Below are 19,031 nucleotides of genomic sequence, written 5' to 3'. Positions count from 1 at the left end.
TCTGAAACGAGCCCTTAGAGAAATAACAGCAAATTCAACGACCTGTTGATACTTGTAAAATACGACTACTCTTCCTTACCTAACGATTTGTTATGTCAGGATAGGTTAAATCTGTCCTTTACCTAAGGATTCGTTAGGTAAAGGACGGATAGCGCTTTTAAAACGACAGAAGCCCATAATGAATTAACGACAGATTCGACGACTTGTTAGAGATAATTCTATAGTACCTTCTGTTACTGAGGGTCTGCCAGGTAACGGTCTATTACCGCTGTTGAGGTGAAAGATATTTATTGAATCAATGAATCCAGCTGGAAATGATTGTACAGTTTTTTCTTTTACCCAACGATCTCAGAAGTACCTAACGGTTTGTCATGTAATGGACAACTGAAAGGTAGCGGACAACTGGCACTATCATGATGAAAGAGGTTTTTAGTGAATCAACAGCAGATTCAATGACCCGTTGGATATAGTTGTAAAATACCCTTTATTGCTGAGGGTCTGTCAGGTAACGGTCTGTTAGCGCTGTTGTGGTGAAAGAGATATTTTTTGAATCAATGGATCATCGGTGGGAAATGATTGTACATTATTTTCCATTACCTAACGATCTCTGAATTACCTAACGGTTCGTCAGGTAACGGAGCTATCATGGTGTAACGGCAGACGGAACGTCAGGTAACGGACAACTGGCGCAATCATGGTGAAAGAGGCCGTTAGAGAATCAACAACAGATTCAACGACCCGTTAGAGATAATTATAAAGTACCTTCCACTACCGAGGGTCTGTCAGGTAACGGTCTGTTAGTGCCGTCGTGGTGAATGAGATATTTATTGAATCAATGGATCCAGTTGGAAATGATTGTACATTATTTTCCATTACCTAACGATCCCTGAATTACCTAACGGTTCGTCAGGTAACGGCGTTATCATGTTGTAACGGCAGACGGAAGGTCAGGTAACGGACAACTGGCGTTATCATAGTGAAAGAGGCTGTTAGATAATCAACAATAAATTCAACGAACTGTTATAAATAATTGTAAAGTACCCGTACCGAGGGTCTGTCAGGTAACAGTCTGTTAGCGCTGTCGTGGTGAATGAGATATTTATTGAATCAACGGATCCAGTTGGAAATGATTGTACAGTATTTTCCATTACCTAACGATCTCTGAATTACCTAACGGTTTGTTAGGTAATGGACAACTGACGTTATCATGATGAAAGAGGTCCTTAGTGAATCAACGGCAGACTGAACGTCAGGATAGCGGATAACTGGCGCTATCGTGGAGAATCAATGGCAGATTCAACTACCCATTAGATATAATTGTAAAGTACCTTCCATTACTGAGGGTATGTCAGGTAACAGTCTGATTGCACTGTCTTGGAGAAAGAGATTCTTGATGAATTATAGACAGATTCAACGACCCGTTAGAAATAATTGTACAGTACTCTCCATTACCAAAAGATACGCCAGGTAATGAACCGATCGCGCTACCAGTGTGAAGAAGGCACTCATGGAATTAATAACAGAATTAACGACCTGTCAGAATCAATTATTACCCCGACTTACCTAACAGTTCGTCAACTGGCTTTGCCAGTTTCGAAGTAAAAAAAGCTCTTAGTGAAACAACTCCAGGTTTAGTGACTCTTTGGAGTTACTTGTTCTCAATGACCCATCAGGTAACGGACCGATAACAACGCTGAAGTGGTGAATCAACTTAAAGGACTATTAGCTCTGTCGTAGTAAAGGTTAGTAAGTTAACGGTACATGTCATGACTCCTTAGAGATACTTTCACTGTATTCCATCTCCTAACAAGACGTCAGGTGACGGACCGATAACGTAGTCGTATTGAAAGAGGCCCTTTGTGCATCATTGCAGATTTAATGACTCATTGGAGATAACTGTACTGCGGGTCTTCTCTAAATTGAGTCCATCAGTGGAGGAAATGGGACTTCTCCAAAAAACAGTTAGCGCAATCGAGAAAAACCTGAGCATTTACCAAGGAATAGTCAAAAACGGCAAGGAATTTAAAGTCTACAAAACTCGAAGGAACTCCTCATATCAAGGCATCATAGACTATCGAGAATATGAAAGACCGGTACCAGAAACAATGAATACCTGACAGAAAAACAAGGAAAAGTCGATACTTTGTGAAATGTGTTAGCTTTTGGTGCTCAAAAGCCCAGAATTTCTATTTTGATCTAAAAAATAACGGGTAGAGCCCATTGGTCCAAGATCAACCAGATGATAAAGAGCACACCTTCACCACTAACCTCTAGATTGGTTTTTCGGTCATATATGATGAAGAAATATGCTGAATCAATTGCGAAGAAATTGGTATTGCAACCTCCAACCAGACAAACAGAACCTTGGATCTGTTTGGTGTTGTTGTTCCAAGATCATAACATCCTATAAACCTAACTATCAAAAGGGAAATAGAAGACAAACGGTAAAACCTGAAAACAGTGAACCTAAATATGGTGCAAACGATGCTGAGGAAATCCAATTAACTTATAATGGAGTATAGTTCATCAAATGAAAAACTGTGAAGAAGACTGCAAGTTTGAGAAGTCGGCAAATAGGAGGTATTCCTTTTCAGAAAATATATTCAATGGGGATAACCGGGTATAACCAAGAATGGAAGCTCATTCGAATCTGATATACTCTCCAAATTGAACCCGTTTTTTATCGGTATACATATTCAATATATATATTCTTCAAAGAAAACGTGGGAGGTTCTATCGCTTTGCCGTTCACACTTAGCCGATTTTTTTATTAGTAATTCTTCCCAAAATCGATCGAGTTAAATCACCGTTATATTTTTTGTGGCGTATGTACGAATACATCAGTGTTCTTAAGTGCATCAGCATGACTGGAGTTATCTTAACAATTGTTCACTCTAGGTAGTAATGCATGGAATTTGGTACGATGAGTCGGCAAATGCTGTTCAATTTCGAGGCGTTTCGAAATTTGCCCAGAAGCTTTCACACTTCATTCAGTTGATTTCCATAAAGTTTACGAGTGATATTTAGAGAATTATGTACTTAGTTTTGAATAGGAAAACATAGTTCTCATGTATGACGTTATTACATAATTAGTGTGGGGGATTCGGCGCTATAATATTTGTAAATCTTTCAGTTTGTTGATGTGAAACATCTATAGCCGCCCGTAAAATCGATTTCTGTCGTGGCGACGGGCCGCCATGCGTAAGCGACTGTGCGATTCTCTTTCCACTGGTTCGGCGTTACGACATGTTTCGCTAACACAGTAGTTTCTTCAGCAGCGATTTGAATACTACAAGTTGCTTCTTACGCTAATATTTATATACCACAGGTAACTACAATTGAGACTACCTCCATCAAATTACCTAAACCTCTACAATAGGGAATGTTCCTGCTGACGAAAATTAAGTAGTTTTCAGGAAAGAGCTCTAAAACAACGCATTTTAAACTTATCAGTTCAACCTTTTTCTTTAAAAAATTATTTAAATACTTAAAAAAAGAGGAATGAAATAATGCATTCAACATTTAAAGGGATTCGTTTCTATTTCACCATTTGGCAACATCGGTTATAGCTAATAAAGGACAATGAATCTGTTACCTGTATGAGACAAACAAAGATGACATATTTCAGAGGCGTGCTTTTCTGTTTACTTATGTTCCGGGTTCCGAGACATTCTGTGACATATGACATTTTGTGCACCTAAGCTATATTCCTCTATATAAATAAATTCAATTCAATTAAATTTTATTTGGAATATGTTAATATACAATTTATTAATATTATGGTTAGGACCACTAGGAGTTTGAGGAAAGCAGCCTAAGCGCAGGTGGCTTGTAATGTGCTTCCGTCTGTCTCCCCGTGGAAGTACTTTAAAAATATATCAGGCACAAAAGTAACAAAAGATTAAATAACTGTTGCAGTTGTATTAGTGAATAGACAGAGGAAGCTGGTATATTTCATGAGAATAAGTACCTATAATTATCTAGGTTTACATAATATTGGAAATAGGTACACATACACTGAAAGACACATAAATAACAAAACAACTGTTGTTTATGTGGCTTGTGGAGGTGGTATTGAACTATAATTTATATTCTGCCTTAGTTGTTGATTTATAAAGATAATTTTCCTTTTTTGAAGTAGAATATCTAGGTACGTAAAATTATTTCAACTTGATATAGGCGCTGTTGCCAATATGTGAATTAGAAACAAATCCCTTTGAAAATTGAAACCCAACATTTGAAATATTAATTTGAATACTTTTCGAAGTGAATTTGAAAAACTCATGAATTAAACTCAACTTTATTTTGTTCATACTTGAATTTGCTGTAATAACCCAAATTGAAGAACATTTCCCATTGGCATGTAGCTTTGTGTAAACAAGTCATTGAAATCAACACGAAATGACTATCAATGTTCATTACGTAGCCATTATATATTTTCGTTTATTCAATATTCATATATTCATGTAGTTATATTTGTATCTGTTCAGCTGGGCTTAATATTGTTCTGTCCATATACTCTGCTCTTGTCTAAGCATTATTTTATAGTATATATTTGTTAATTTAATGTGCCGTATACACGTTTTAATTTACTAGACTTTGCCAATAAGACGTTCAGATCTTGGGTAATAAAGCATGTTTTGATTTGATTTGATTTGATTTGGACGTCTACTGCGTTCGACATCATCGGTGTCTCTACGACCACGTTTTAAGTCAGTAAACCAACGTTTGATTGTTGTTTCTGATGGAACAGACTCCTTATAACCATTGCTTCCCTTGAACGGTATTTTTTACCATCAAGGAGCTGTGTAAAATTAAAACACGAAATTGTTTTGGATCCATTGTTTTGAAAATAACAAAAGTAGTGTAACTCTCAGCACAATAACTCACAAACTTATGAGTAGAATATCAGAAATTTCAACAGCTTTCTTTTGAAGATTAGTACTTACTGAAAGAGCGGTGAATGCAATAAGATTAGCGCCATCTATGTGTTAGTCCCGAGACTTTTCATAACATGACTGTTCTGTTTTGATATTAATTTGAATATCCTAACAGAATGATGTAAATAAAATCCAATTAATTTGAATTAGAGTTTATTCATTACTGTCAAAAATAGGAAAGTCTGAGATCGTCAGTCGCAAATCAGAATATAAAAAATATAAAAAATACTTTGTTTTTATAATGTTATCCTGACCACAAATACAGAGTGATTCAGCTATACATATATAACAATGACAATGGGTGATATTATAATGATAGTGAAACTTAGCAGTTCTCCTAACTTCGGTGGTATACAGAGTGCAAAATCCACAATTAAAGGAACATATTATATCCTGAAGATAATAAAAATGCGTTAGCCTTGAGGGGTTAGCCTAGAGAAAATCAAAAGAGAGAGAGAGAGAACTGTTCATTTCGTCTGACAGGCATATGTCATTTGTCATATGAAAATTATGAAGAAGAGGAGACTGAATCTCGTATAATACGATGTGAGGAGAGTTCAGATAGCTTGATATTATGAATAATTTGATGTTCAAGGGATACACTACAGGGTCTGGGATATTCAACAGTTCTTTTTGATTAATTGGGAGAATTATTGAAGTCTTTCTTTTCTAGCTTCAAAATTGAATAGAAAAATGGACATGCTTTCGATAACCAGTACCTTTCGCTTAATGTGAGCACTGTAACATAGTTTTGCAAGTAAATCGCTCGGATATGATCGAAAACGAAAGTGAATATTTATGCGCTGTGGCTACTTGTGAATCAGTTTGTCAAATCCGATTATACAGTCACGTGAAAATGAAAAGATGTAGTGGCATTTGTCGATCATATTAGATTTTTTGTGGGAATTTATTTGATGTTTCTTCGGTGCACACCGTATTCTCAACTATGAATTGGAGTTCAAGAATAGAGAAAACATTTTTGAAAAGTTCATGAGAGAATCTTTTGGAGTGTTCAATTGATTTATTAGATGCTTCTTCTCAGAAACAAGCTACCGTCATGCTTGATGCCATAATTGAATATTTACTCATTTTGACGCACGTAATTACGTTAGTAGAGCAATAAATTGTATTAATAGCCAGTTATTAACTTATATAATTATATGTTTGTTGACAATTGTAATCTCGACTTTTTATTTGCCGAGTTGAAATTGGATATTCTTATTTTTAGTATATATGTACCTATGTTCATTTTAAAAGTGGCATTGCAACTATTCCAAGAACGTTTTTGATATATTTCAACTCCATGTCATTCGATGGAAACTGTAAAATATTAAATTTAATGAGGGTTTACCGTTCCTGAATATTGTAAGATAAGTTCATTTGCAGAGACCATAGTAGCATTCGCCGAGAGGAACACGAGAGAGGGACTAGGACCTTTTCAGCTCAAAAGCGAAGAAATACAACATAATCAAGGACCACAAGACACCGAAGTACACAGTCGACACAAACTTCACGTTTGGAGTAATGGAACGTGGAACGTTTATGGATAACATAGAATGGGAGTTGTAATTTGCTGAGTAGAAAAATTATTCTATTACAGCTATCCGCTCGAATTGTATACATCCGCCGTCCAAGTGGAACTGTTCGCTATTTTGCAATGAGCAAATAAAATCACTTGGAGCGGATTGATGTTCTTATACACAGTCAGGCCGCAACTGGATCATTAATGAATCCGAATTGATGTCGAGACTGGTCTGGGAGTGGTAACACAGAATATTTGACCTATATAACGGGTCTTCCGACAGGGACTTCTGGCAAAAACATCGTCGCTGTCTGTGAGAGTGTGCAGGAGAATCCGAGACATTTGATTTCACGTTGCTCACAAGTACTCGGCCTTTCACAGATCACAACTTGGCGAATATTGCGCCGTGGCTTGGGTCTGCACCCGTAAAAAATTAAACGGACCCATGAAGTGGAGGTAAACACCATAGACAATGAGGTGTGTTTGCTGAATGAGCTCTAGAGCAGTTGGCAACTAACCCTAATTTTCATCGAAAATTCATCTTCAGCGATGAGGCCCATTTCTGAATGAATGAGTACGTGAATAAACAAAATTGTGGAAATTGTGGAATCCACATGAAATCCAAGAGTGTCCAATGCATCCCGAAAAAGTCACTGATTTTGGGCTGGCGACGTCATCGGTCCATATTTCTTTGAGATCGACTCTAGGTCGATGATTACCAACTTCTTCTGGTCTGAATTGAATGGTCTGGACATGTGGTTTCAACAGGACGGCGCTTTGTGCCACACAGCTCATGCCACATTGCATATTCTGCACGAGCGATTTGAGGACATGGCCATCTCACGTTAAGGTTATGTGAAATGACCACCAAGATCGTACGATTTGACTCAGTTAGACTTTTTTGTGGAGTTTTCTCCAGTCTCAGGTGTATGCGAATAAGCCACAAACCAAAGCGGTCGTCAAAGCCAACATAACCTATGCCATCGGTCAATTTCAGCCTGATTTATGTGCCAGAGTCATGGAAAATTAGACGTTCCAGATGCGCTCCACCCAGAGAAGCCGTGGCGGACAAGTAAATAAAAAAAATTCAATGGATATCTCACACACACTTTGTTCCATTTAAATCTAAAAATAGGAAGCACTGAATGAAAGACCCAATAGGTTTATACTGGGTGCATGGATATTTGAATGTTTAGGAATCACAGAAAACCAAAAAACTGATGAGTGCGGATAGTAGTTAAACTAATGTTGAACTAGATCGTGATAGACACATGCCATCCGCAATGACATCCGAAGCTGGATCAGGAGGTCATAGAGAGGTCATTTAGAGGTCATGTCTTGTAATTGAGTAGTCGGCAATGACCAGATGGTTTTTAGTTCATGTGTTCTGCCGCCCGTTAATGAACGATGTCGCTGCTGTCGCTAATGAGGGTGGTGTATCAAAAGGACCTTAATTTTCAACCCTAATATCAATTTCGTATATGTATCGTGTAAATGGGTACCGGGGTACCGTCCCGTGTCATACTATCAAGACAGATCTTTGATTGTCTGAGAAGATGAATAAAAACCGCTTTTTCAAAAAAGCATGAATTGGCTCAGAATAATTTTAGCATTACTCATTGGACATTGTACATTTGGAGCACAAATGAACAAAAGCAACAGTCATCTTTCCCGCTCCCTTGAGAGTAGACTTTGGAAAATCCTAACTTCACACTACTTTTTCAGCATGGAAAATAATGAATAATGCAAGCTTTCTGAAGTTGAGCTGAGCCGAGCTCAAGTCAAAGCTCGGCCCTGCTCGAATACATCCCTAGTTTTTAGTGATGTTTGAATTTTTATTGTCATGTGTGCATTATAATGTTTTACTTATTTGTGTCTGATTTATGTTATCAATGTTCTCTTTACCTTTTTTCTCTTGGGAATCCCATAGCTGCAACTGCTCCCCATTCTATGGTGGTTGCGTGGAAGAGCGCTATTTTATCAATTTCTCAACATATAAAAGCGAACGATGCCATTTGCTGTTAAATTCTTCAATATTTGTAATGGAATGAAATGAAATGCTTTATTCAAATAGGATACATCCTAATATATACAACAATGATAGTAATGTTAACATTAATTTACATATAAATACAAAAATACAAAAAAGACCTACTTATATTTGTTAATAAGTAGTCTTACCTACGATAATTGAAAATACAAAAAAAAAAGAATAAAAAATATCACATAATACCTTAATGGTCACTTAAATGGTCTAATAAATTTATTTTGAACAGAATAAGACTGTTAGAAGACTACATTTTCAGGTAGACTGTTATACTTAATAAATCCTTTCAACATTAATGTTTTAGTGTTGAATGTTTTTGTTTGATTATTTACATAGAAATTATTTTTTGATTATTGAAAATTACAAATTTGTCAACATATGAGGGTAGAAGGTCATGTAACATTTTGTAAACATAAATCATCGTTAAATATGTAAGCCTATTTTCTATAGATAACCAATCTAGAGTATTTAACATTAAATATATATGGGTACTCCTGTCACATCTCAAAATAATCCTCATTGCGCGATTCTGTAGTTTTTGTAGTGTTCTCATTTTATTCAAATCACTTGTGTATAGAAGAGTGGGACAATATTCAAAATGTGGTTGTATAATTGTCTCATATCCGTGATTGCATAGTTGAGTGTCGGGATACTCTTGTGAAAAAACATAATTTTCTTCAAAAATTTTTTCTGTATGTAGGTGAAATGGTTATTCATTGATAGATGATTGTCTAACATGAATCCTAGATATTTGAATTCAGTAATGAGTTCAATTTTATCATTTTCTATTTTTATTTCAATTTGATTTAAATCTAATTCTCTGTATTTAAACGGTGTAGTAAGTATCAAACCCTTTGTTTTGTTAACATTCAGCTTCAATTTATTAGTTTTTGAATATATAACAATATTATGCAATGCTTCATTCATGTTTTTAATAGCTTTATCTATATCTTTATCACTAACCGATACTAGGGCATCATCGGCGAAATAATGTTCATATTCACATTCATTACATTTGCTGATATCATTAATGTATATTAAGAATATTAATGGCCCCAAAATACTTCCCTGCGGAACCCCGTGGTCTATGCTTATTGCTGTTGATACAAATTCATTGATTTTGGTTACCTGCTTCCTTTCTGTGAGGTAATCACTGATCTAGTCAAGTACTCCTTCAATGCCATATTTTTTCAATTTTTCAATTAATATTTCACGATTAACCTTTTCAAACGCACGTTTAAGATCTAAAAATACTGCTACAGTGTACATGCCTTTACTCATTTTATCTTTCTATTCAGTAACTGTAAGTTGAATTGCGGATTCGCATGAGTGTCTGGCTCTAAAACCAGATTGGTTTGTGAATAGTATGTTTTTTTTATTGAAATATTTTAACAGTTGTTGATATACTACTGATTCTAACAGTTTTTCAGCGCAAGGTAAAGTGTTAATTGGCCGATATTCGTCACATTTTTTTGTGTTTGGAACTTTTTCGATAGGCGTAACTGTACTTGTTTTTATATCATCTGGAAAACTACCATTTTGTAACGAGGTGTTGACAAAATGACACTACACATGTCCAATTACTTCAAAACTACTCTTTTTGCTCGATAATGCATCTACTTGTGATCCTTTGTTTGCTAAATTGGATACAATTACTTTCAAATCTTGAAGAGTTAGTATTTTAAAATCACTGTAACACTGTAACAATTTGTTATTGTTATTTAGGGTGACAATGAAAACTTTCATTCAAATCAAATCAAATCAAATTTATTCCATGTTAATATACAATTTGTTGTATGACATACATAATTAATAAATTTCAATTATCTTGAATGAGTAACTTTCACCTAGACATTGAAATGCCTGTATTGTGATCTGTTACTCACCAAGATAAGAGCTCAGTAAGTACATTTTATAAAATAATAAAAAAATATGATAATATTATAATAATTCATGGTAATACGATTAGTGAGAAAGAGAAAAAAAATAAAATAAACATTTTTTTTTTCAAACTCTGAGGAAACAAAAACAAAAAAAAAATACAATATACAAATACAATATACAACAATATACAAATGGTATAGGAGTTGCTATTCAATGTGTAAAATTCTTTTTTATTCCTTTTAGTATATGTCAAATTTTTGAGGGTTTTCGATTATGAATTGTTTGAGCTTTTGTTTGAATTTATTAATTCCTTTGATAATTTTCAATTCTACTGGGAGTATGTTGTATAATTTCGGACCATAATAAAACACGAATCTTTGTGTATGGCTTTTCTTGTATAGAGGTATTTTGATATTTAAATTCTCGATTGCTCTAGTTCTTACCGTTATACGTGTTGAGTAATTACTAAATTTCGGGAACATCCATATTAGACACAGGTAACTGTATAATGATCTTACGTTTAGTAATTTAGTCTCTTGATATAAATGATCCGTTGAAAATCGTCTATTTTTTTTCAAAATTATTTTCAAAATTGAGTTCTGTGTTATTTGTAAGCTGTTAATGTGGTTGTCGAAAGTACCCCCCCATGATGTCATGCAATATCTTATAATGGATTCTGCCAAAGACTGATATATTAATAATGAGTTTTTTTTAGATAGAATATCTCTGAGACTATAAAATTTACGCATGAGTAGCCTCATCCTTTGTATTACATATGAAATTTGTTTGTCCCATCTCATATGTTGATCAATAACAAGACCCAAATATTTAATGGATACAGTTTTTTCTATTATCGGGCATTTACAATTGTAATTTTTTGTGCAGGTCATTTTGTGTAATTTCAGTTCATTAATATGCGGCTGATCATCTGAATTTAGTGAAAAAGCCATAAATTTTGTTTTATTCACATTCAGACTCAATAGATTATTATTCAGCCAAAGAAGAATTTTTCTCACATTGATTTCAGCAGTTTCATAGACTGTATCCCAACTATCACCAGTAAAGATCAAGGCCGTATCATCAGCATAACACACTATATGACCGTGAAATTCATTAATTTGTGTAATTGCGTTTATATAAACAAGAAAAAGAATCGGGCCAAGTACTGTACCCTGGGGTATACCAACATTGATTTGTAATGTTGTACTGAGCTTGCTACCAATTTTAACAGTTTGAGTCCGTTCTTTTAAATAATTCTGCATTAGTTGCAGAGCATGACCTCTAATACCATAATTACACAATTTTTGGAGTAGGATTTCATGTGACACAGTATCGAACGCCTTTGCCAAGTCCATAAATACCGCAAGACATTTCGAAGACTTGTCCAAGGCCCCTACTGTTTGTTCTACGAAGTCGAGCACGGCATTTTCTGTATTCGATTTGTTTATGAACCCGAATTGTTGTTGTGTTATTACCTGATGTTTACTAAAGAAATCCATTATTCGATTTTTGACAGATTGCTCGAATAGTTTCGCAAAATTATTGATGACAGAAATTGGTCGGTAATTGCATATTTCACTTTGACTTCCAGATTTAAAGACTGGAGTTATTCTACTAACTTTCCACTGAGACGGTACATTACCCTTTTTGTAACACAAGTTAATCAAATGAACTAGTGGTTTCAATAGGTATTGATGTATATGTTTTATCAGTTTGCTAGTTATTTCGTCAGGACCTGGTGCACTATAGTTTTTTAACTTAGAAATTAGACATATTATTTCATTTTCTGTCACTGGTTCGAAAAATAAGGAGGATGCTACCTTGGTATCATTTAAAAAGTTTTTGGGTAGGTCACATTTTTCAATTTTTTTTGCCATATTTGCACCTACACTATGAAAAAAGTTATTGAACAGATTAGCTTTTTCTTCATTACAACTTACGGTTTCACCATTTCCTTTATTGATTGTTGTGCTTTCTACATTATTTCTATTTGCATCCATGTTTGTGATATCTTTGATTATTTTCCAAGTTTGTTTACAGTTGCCATTAACCTCTTGTAGTTTATTTTTATAATAATCATTTTTTGTTCGTTTTATTAAGTTATTGAGTTTATTTCTATAGTCCTTATATTTTCTTTCATTTTCTTGAGTATTTTTAAGCAGAAATGTTTTTTTTAGGCTATCCCTCGTTTTAATCGACTGTATCAGTCCTAATGTTATCCAAGGTTTTAGCTTTTTGTTTCTTTTGTTATTTATAATGTTCGTTTTAGTTGATTCCGTGATATATTTTTTCAGTTTATCTATAAATTTATTGTATGAAATTTGTAGCTCATTGCATGATAAAATTTCATTCCAATTCTCTCTATTCAAAAGTGCTTTCAGTTTACCGAAATTTATTGTTTTGAAATTTGTTATTGTCGGTGGTGCATTCGTTTTCGGTAATCGGGAGATATATATAAATGTTGCATAATGATCTGTCAAGCTACTGTGAATAACAGATGGGTCAACATTTATTTTATGGTTTATAAAATTATTTTTGTTAATAAAAATATGATCAATGATGGCGTTACAGTCTTTTGTTTCTCTTGTGGGAGCGTTAATGCATGAATGGAAACCATTTTCGCTCATTATATTTTTATATAGGTTAGTGTGTTGTGTAATCATATCCTGTAGATTAATATTAATATCTCCTAAAAAAAGTTCAATAGTTTTTTTATTATAATTTAAAAAATAATTCTGCAGATCAAGTAAGTAGGTTGGCAAATCGATAGAAGGGGGCCGGTATGAGGCTGTAATTCCTATTTCAATATTGTTATTCGAATGATTCTGGAAAAATGTTATCCTCAATAGTTTTGTGTCGGTTAAAGAAATGATTTGGACATTAGCTGAAATAGTTTTTTTGATATAAACAATCAGCCCGTCATTTTGATTTATTTTAGACTCATTATAATAAATAGCAAAATTCTGTAAATTAAATTCACTCACCTCTTCTACTTTCCATGTTTCTGATAGAACAATTACGTCTAATTTGTCCAAATCTTCTTGTAAATGAAGAAGTAGCTCATCAAAATTTTTTCTTATACTCCGAATGTTGAAATGAACAATTCCTATATCACCAACTCGTCTGATTTTATCTCCACAAAAGTAATCATGTAAGTCATCATAAACATTTGTTTTTGTTTCCTCATCGTTATCCAAACTATTAAGTACTTCGAGCATATGTAAGTAAATAAGCTAATATATGTACAAATTTTAACATACACCCAAACTCCAATATTTTAATGTAAATCTAAAAAAACATTATATATAATCATATAAACAGAGACATAAACATGAATATGGAATAATATATCATCATTATATCAGTTTATTGAAATCTTCAGTCTTGACAATAATTATTTTAACCCCAGTATTAGCATAAATATTTCCTGAATCTGTCCATACATTATTTATACCATACTTTTCGATAGCTCTGGCTAAAAGTTTCACTCTTAAACTCGTCAGGTCCTCTCTTATTACTATTCCAGTTCCCTTGAGCATTTTTTTATTGCTATAAACTTTCTTTTTGGTTTCATGATTATTTGCTTTAATGAAAACACCTCTAGTTTTATGCTCTTCTTTCCTTCCCACTCTGTAACATATCTCTATATCTTGGTCCACTAAATTGATGCCCATTTTGGAATTGATTAAGCGTATAACTTCTTCCTTGGTTCTTTCATTCGGCTTTTCTCTAAAGTTGAATATTCTTAAGTTACATCGTCTTGTATTCTGGTCTATGTAATCAAATCTTTTTTCTATGGAAGATTGATCAGATGTTATTTTCGCTACTGTATCTTCAAGTTGTTTCGTTCTCAGATTATATTCGGTTTTCATGTTAGAGAGTTCACACTGTACACCAGTAATTGTTTCTTCGAGTAGTGATAATTTATTTTCCAGCGTTTTTATTATAGCCTCCGATACACTGTCTACAATTGTTTTTATAAACGCTTGACTACTAAGGCACTTATTTATCGATGAATTAACTGACGATTCTATTTCTTCCCTGATTTCTCGCGTGATAACCATTTTTTTACGTTTCTATCAAAATAGTTGTGTTGATTAATATGCAATATAGCAGCAGGATGATTTTCACCTTCCTATTAGCTCTCCTAACCTTGTATTTATTTATTTCAACGGAGCTCGGGTGCAATATAGCAGCAGGATGATTTTCACCTTCCTATTAGCTCTCCTAACCTTGTATTTATTTATTTCAACGGAGCTCGGGTTTATACGTCCGCACTACTCGCGTACTACCATTCATTACTATTATTATTATTATTGAAACAAGTGTTATGTTACCACCGTCACGTTCGTCGATTATTTACATCGTGGACGATTAGTACCTCGTTCGCGCCGAGTCGCTTTCTATCTTGCATATCTTCCGAAATGAGAAGCACCTCGCCAACTTGTAACCTGTCAGTTTTACCATCGTCGTCATTATCTCGGTATCTGTTTCTTTTGCAGATTGCATAGTGAGCTCCGGTTCGCCACCGACCCGAGACAAATTGCGATGCGAAGATAAGGCCAGAACGAGACGTGACTGGAGGAACGAGAGATTGCGGGACATCGCGACCGCCCTCACCGATAGGTCGCCCGAATCGAGCTTGGCCTTACCTGCTGAAGGGCTGCTGCACATGAAGAAGGTGAGCTGTTTCTTATAAAAAATCTTAGTTGATAACGCATTATTCGCTGTTTTCGGGTTCATTAGCTATGATCTGCAAGGTTTGTGGCATGCCGTTTCGTCTACAACTGCGGCAGACAAGGCGATACGGCAATGGTCGACGTGATTTCCCTCCCTTGCTGCGATATACAAATTGAAAGTGGACTGGATGTGATCGCGTTAATCATGGAATTGTATGTCAGATATTTCTTTGGTGTCATACCTAGATTACCCAATTCGACCAATCATTTCAATCCGCAAGGCTGCGAACACGAAAATCGCGACGGCCGAGCGTTGGCGACTGCGGGGCGGCGCGGAGCGAGGCGATGAGGAGAAGTGTCTCGCGTGGGCACGAAACACCATCACTCGTTTCGTGCGCTTCGCCTATACTGTTGGTGTTGTATGCATCGCCACCGTTCATCACTCGCCCGTCGCCATTTTCGTGCCCGCAGACTAAGGGTTTATTGTAATCACCAGCCAGCTTCTTGGCAAAACCTATAACCTAATACGATGACTGTGGTGGTGATGGCACCAAAGTTAGTCTGGCAAGTCTGTCTCTGCATACCAGAGAGACATTTGCTGTAAAGTTTTCGATCTACAGGAAGTTACTCCGTTCGTGATCATCGTTCTGACAATCACATATATCCGATGAATCTGTTTGGGGCCTGAACCTAAAGATTTTTCGACAAATCCTTTGGCATGTCAATGAGGACAGACTGGCTTTATGTATAACCTTTTCTTAGCGTTGCACGTGGGTTTTAATCAAGGATATTACATCTCCTTCGCGAATGGAATAACCTCACTATTCAGGAAAAGAGGAGTCGATTCATCCAGATTTGTCTTCCTGGTGAATTAGACTATCTTAGTTTTGTTGGCATTTATAGAGGGCTGCTTCTCTTCTGGACCAAATATGAACAACGTCTAGCGATCTTTGTAGGATATTACAGGCTACTCTTTATGACATAGTCCTTGCCAGGACGAAGGTCATCTGCATAGTATTGTTTGTCAGCCAAGGACATCATCAGGAGTTACCATAAGGAGGGATAGTATCCCACCGTGATGGTTGCCTCTGATAATTCTGAACCCAATGGCACATTCTTGAATAGCCCCTCTGCTTGTACGGCTTTAGTGCAAGCAACCTACTCTCAATTTGAATGAAACCAATCATATACACTTCTGCTCATATGCATGTGGATTACCTAATCTCGGAGAAACTGATGTTGGGTTGGTCTGCACAATATCTGTCATTTGAAGAGGGACCTACAACAGAAAGTTTTATTACTATTTCAGTGATTTTTTCTACAAATTTTGAGCTGGAAGTTAGCAAAAAAGTTCTTTGTCTCTTTAATATCAAATAATCTTAACGTGTAATGCTTTTTGTGTTGTTTTCCAAGGCCGGTTAAATGAGTCCCGTGACTACTTTTTCGAATCCGTTTTTGAATAAACAATTATGAACATAGGTTTTAAGCTGATCTTGTTGTTAAGTTATTGAAAAGTGATTTTGACATCTTGATTCTTAATCATAGCATTCTAATACCAGTAGACGATAGAAGAATTTATTCTGCATACAATAAGTATCGGGATTTTCGAAAGCTATGCGATATTTCATCAAATATAACTGAAAATTCATTAAATCCTTATCAGATTGTAATTTTATTATATAGTTTCTGTGTTGGTAGATGGTGTAAACCAGTCAAAATTACAACATCAATTACCATACAAAAGTACCGTAATGAATCGAAAATTACTTGATTAAATCTTAAAATTAACAGGGTTTTTTCTATTCCCAAACAGATTTATTACTTCTGTAACGTCAATTGAACTTTACGATCGGAGATTGTTTTTTATGAAGGCGATAAACTCATTTTACTTTAAAGGAGAATAATTTCAGGTTCATTTCGATCATTAACGCGGTTCTGGTTGTGTCCTACAAAGTTATTAAGTTAATGGTGTGAAATTCCATGGACTTTGCAAAAATATACAAGCAGGTATGTTGAAACGGTCTATTTGGTATCTATACCAGCTGATTGTAGTTGAGTACCAATCATGGTAGAGCAAATGCATACTTCTATATTAAAAAAAAATAATTATACAACTTTTACGACTTCGACGTCTTTATAATCAATACCAAAGTGGTTGTCTTCAAATAAAGGGTGAGAATCAGCAAAATTTCCCTTTGTTGCATTGCCCGCAGTTAAGGCCTCCGTTGTACAACCTTATTTTGTTCAAGTGTCCTCATAATTGACAGCGTCAAATCCTCTTTTCAGATGATTCCTATATAAAGGTTTTCTATATGTTTCTTATCTGGTACCGTACCAAAGACTTTGGTACCCCCACACCTTGCAAAGGAGGGTGCTGCAAGCAGCTTCATCGGACCAGAACCTGTCATTGGCATCGCTTTAGGCTTTGCCAAACAAAGATTGAACGCCTGGATGGCAAGAAGATTTATGGACTTCTGGCAGAATCTTTCAGGTTTGGCTCACTTCAAGGCGTTTATTCAACAATTTTTGGACTACAGTAGGGATGAACTACGATGTCTAACAGACCTTCTTACAAGTCACTGTCATTTGAATCAACATATACAGAGACTCGGACTGTCGGAAGACAGTGTGTGTCGCCTCTGTTTGGAAAATGATTAAACAGCAAAGCACATACTTTGTGTCTGCCCCGTTGGGGACCGAGTTAGGTTTTTAGAGTTCGGCAGAGCCGTACTCTTTCCATCTGACCTGAAAGACCACTCACCATACAAACTAATCGGCTTTCTTAAGAATCTGGGTTTATTTGGTCTAGTGTGAATAGGTGTGAGCCACAATAAACTCTTGCAGGTTGCGGTGGAGGATCGAATAGACCCACTCACTTTGGACCTAACTTAACCCAACCTAACTCCCACAACTGGTCAAGACCTACATATGGAGTACCCTGGCATTCACTTTAGAGTTCGACAGCGCCTCCAGTGTAGCACGGGTGTCTGTGAAAATATTGATTAATTCATTTCCTCTAGGCTAGGCTTCAAATCAATGTTCCTTGCGAATTGCAAGATTGCATAGCGTTCAGCCTTGGAGACTGATGTGAACCGACCAAGTGGGTAACTCATATGAAGATTTCTCTTCGTACAGAATATTCCAGCTCCCATCTGTATACCAGGTGTTCGCTTCTCCACATATTCCTTCCCGATCCCACGTAACCCTGTGAATGTGTGCTTCCCCCATTAAAACTAGATGTGAAGGAGGAAGATTCATGTGTGTTCCCAATGCAGCTGTAGGAGTGGTTTCCATTGCTCCCGTTATTCCCAAACATGCAAGTCTCTGCATCCTGCTCAACTTGTTGATTTCGGTCGTTTGGATGGTTTAGAGCCAATACGTCATGTCTGGTTTGAGCCCCACTGCCTTTCTGTAGGTGCACCTGGAAAAACCAATGAATCGTTCACAACTGATACATTCTGTCCTGGTTTTTTCACGAACTTTTTCCAGAAATATCTAGCCAACCAACACATCGACAGCTACGTTTTCATTTGAACGTCCTGAATATCAAAACCATGTAATGGTGTGCATGAGCCTTGGTGGCAGGGGGCACATTACCTAGTCGTTTTTGATAAAGTCTATGTTTCTGGGTGAGCATCAACCCGATAACATCGTGGGGGGCGTTCCCCACCGCCTCCTCTCGGCGGAAACGCGAGGGCGCGCCTGCCTGAAGTTGAAGTCACTTTGCCACTCTACCCTTAAGGCAAAAGTACTTATGAAATGCAGACATATAAATAGTTTATTTTAATTGTTTGCTTTTGTTCACAACTGATCGTAGACTTCAACAAGAGTTGAGCAATCCGAAAGGCACATTTTGAGTTTCGTGCCTTAGACAACAGCATCAGCTCCCATTCTGAAAAGGCCATTTGTTTATTCTCTTTCATAATAAGTCACAAATAGGAACCGAGGTCATTGGTCAA

The 19,031-nt window shown here is 35.9% G+C and overlaps 1 protein-coding gene and 1 long non-coding RNA gene across 3 annotated transcripts in view; one reads left to right on the top strand and one right to left on the bottom strand.

Moving 5' to 3' along the window:
- Positions 1-19,031, top strand: part of osp (myosin phosphatase Rho interacting protein outspread) — a 153,751-nt gene that overhangs the window by 117,350 nt on the left and 17,370 nt on the right. The window contains exon 5 of one of the 2 annotated variants that reach the window (XM_074174891.1): positions 14,896-15,074. In XM_074174891.1, the coding sequence (XP_074030992.1) occupies positions 14,896-15,074 (179 nt within the window). Of the gene's footprint in view, positions 1-14,895; positions 15,075-16,934; positions 17,080-19,031 lie in introns of those variants that run through there. The other variant, XM_074174892.1, reaches the window with a different exon arrangement.
- LOC141482145 (uncharacterized) lies at positions 13,637-14,687 on the bottom strand. The gene is made up of 2 exons (XR_012465368.1): positions 14,626-14,687; positions 13,637-14,545 (listed from the first exon to the last, which is right to left on the bottom strand). It is a non-coding gene; the product is annotated as an uncharacterized lncRNA (long non-coding RNA).

Source organism: Leptinotarsa decemlineata, unplaced genomic scaffold (genome assembly GCF_025532065.1).
Source record: "Leptinotarsa decemlineata unplaced genomic scaffold, Ldec_3_MD MMD2_tig00000882_RagTag_RagTag, whole genome shotgun sequence".
Taxonomy (NCBI): domain Eukaryota; kingdom Metazoa; phylum Arthropoda; class Insecta; order Coleoptera; family Chrysomelidae; genus Leptinotarsa; species Leptinotarsa decemlineata.
This window is presented reverse-complemented; position numbering and strand designations above follow the sequence as displayed.